This window comes from Limulus polyphemus, unplaced genomic scaffold (genome assembly GCF_000517525.1).
Source record: "Limulus polyphemus unplaced genomic scaffold, Limulus_polyphemus-2.1.2 Scaffold13149, whole genome shotgun sequence".
Taxonomy (NCBI): domain Eukaryota; kingdom Metazoa; phylum Arthropoda; class Merostomata; order Xiphosura; family Limulidae; genus Limulus; species Limulus polyphemus.
The window spans coordinates 167-1858 of NW_013678759.1; the positions used below are offsets into that span (position 1 = coordinate 167).

Sequence of the window (1692 nt, forward strand, 5' to 3'; positions counted from 1 at the left end):
TAACAAACCTACCACTAGACCAGGAATGATGTGTATTCATTCAAACATCATATAACAAACCCACCACTAGACAAGGAATGATGTGTATTCATTCAAACATCATATAACAAACCTACTACTAGACAAGGAATGATGTGTATTCATTCAAACATCATATAACAAACCTACTACTAGACAAGGAATGATGTGTACATCATTCCTTGACTAGTGGTAGGTTTGTTATATGATGTTTGAATGATCCTTGTCTCATGGTAGGTTTGTTATATATATGAATGAATACACTATGATGTTTGAATGAATACATCATTCCTTGTCTAGTGGTAGGTTTGTTAGTGTATTCATTCAAACTGTCCAGATGTCCAGTTGTGTTGCAGGGAAATGTGTTTAGAAATTTTTTTATAAAATACAAAAAATACTAACAAAAATTTCAAACACTAAATGAAGACAAAAACACAAAACCTTATAATCCAAGTATTTTCAAAAGATGGACCTGTCTTCATTAGATGGACCTGTCTTTATTAAGAACATTCGCGGTTTACCCCCGAAGAAGAAAGGTCCACCTTTTGAAAGGTTGTAAGATTTTGTATTTTTGTCTTAAATTGATTTTTGAACCTCTCTGTTTTCCAACATCAAAGATAAAGATGCTGTTGTCAAGTAATCAGTTCAAAAGGTCACATTCAATGAAACTTCTTTCATGTAAAAGCTATTAAAAATATTTGTATTCTACCAGACTGAAAATGTGGATTTTCACAATCCAGCACAGTTTTTATAATCATTTCCACACTACAGCCCTGAAATTTACTTTAAAGTCAAAAACAGAAGTAGTGTTTTCTCAAGCTTCAAAATTTGTAAACTAGAATCTCCAAAGAAAGTCAAAAAGATTTATTTGTGATATATTTCCATTATTTACAAGTTTTCTGTAACTACTGTATACCTGTATAATCAGACTTCTAATAATGTTTATATACAAGTCACTTTCTTTTATAGGAAGATACTTAATATAGTTACATGCAAAATGAGTTTATAATATACTAATGTTTATGTTTGTCAGAGTTAGTAACTTTTTCTCATTATTTCAGGTATGACATTGTTCTACAAATTTTTCATAATCATGCTTCCACGAAAGAAGCAAAACTGCAAGTCTCGCTGGCAGAGGTCCCACTTCTGAGGTACATCTTCATATTGTACATCTTCATGTACTTCTGAGGTACATCTTCATATTGTACATCTTCATGTACTTCTGAGGTACATCTTCATATTGTACATCTTCATGTACTTCTGAGGTACATCTTCATATTGTACATCTTCATGTACTTCTGAGGTACATCTTCATATTGTACTGCAAACCACTGCAGAATTTTACATTCAGTGAGGGTGAGGGGCAGACACTGACTTAACTTGAGAAGCATGTTACATATTGATACTTTTAGAAACTCCTGCTGTTTCAGAGTGAGGGGCAGGCTCTGACTTAACTTGAGAAGCATGTTACATATTAGTACTTTTAGAAACTCCTGCTGTTTCAGGGTGAGGGGCAGACACTGACTTAACTTGAGAAGCATGTTACATATTGGTAGTTTTAGAAACTCCTGCTGTTTCAGGGTGAGGGGCAGACACTGACTTAACTTGAGAAGCATGTTACATATTGGTAGTTTTAGAAACTCCTGCTGTTTCAGGGTGAGGGGCAGACACTGA

At 33.9% G+C, this 1692-nt stretch overlaps 1 protein-coding gene across 1 annotated transcript in view; it reads left to right on the forward strand.

Annotated features, from left to right (window-relative positions):
• Nucleotides 1–1245: 1245 nt before the first annotated feature.
• Nucleotides 1246–1692, forward strand: part of LOC106477171 (putative GTP-binding protein 6) — a gene marked incomplete at its 5' end in the record, with an annotated part of 8146 nt that continues 7699 nt past the window's right edge. Inside the window, one exon of the mRNA XM_022380836.1 lies at nt 1246–1321. Within this exon, the coding sequence (XP_022236544.1) occupies nt 1246–1321 (76 nt within the window). The remainder of the gene's footprint in view (nt 1322–1692) is intronic.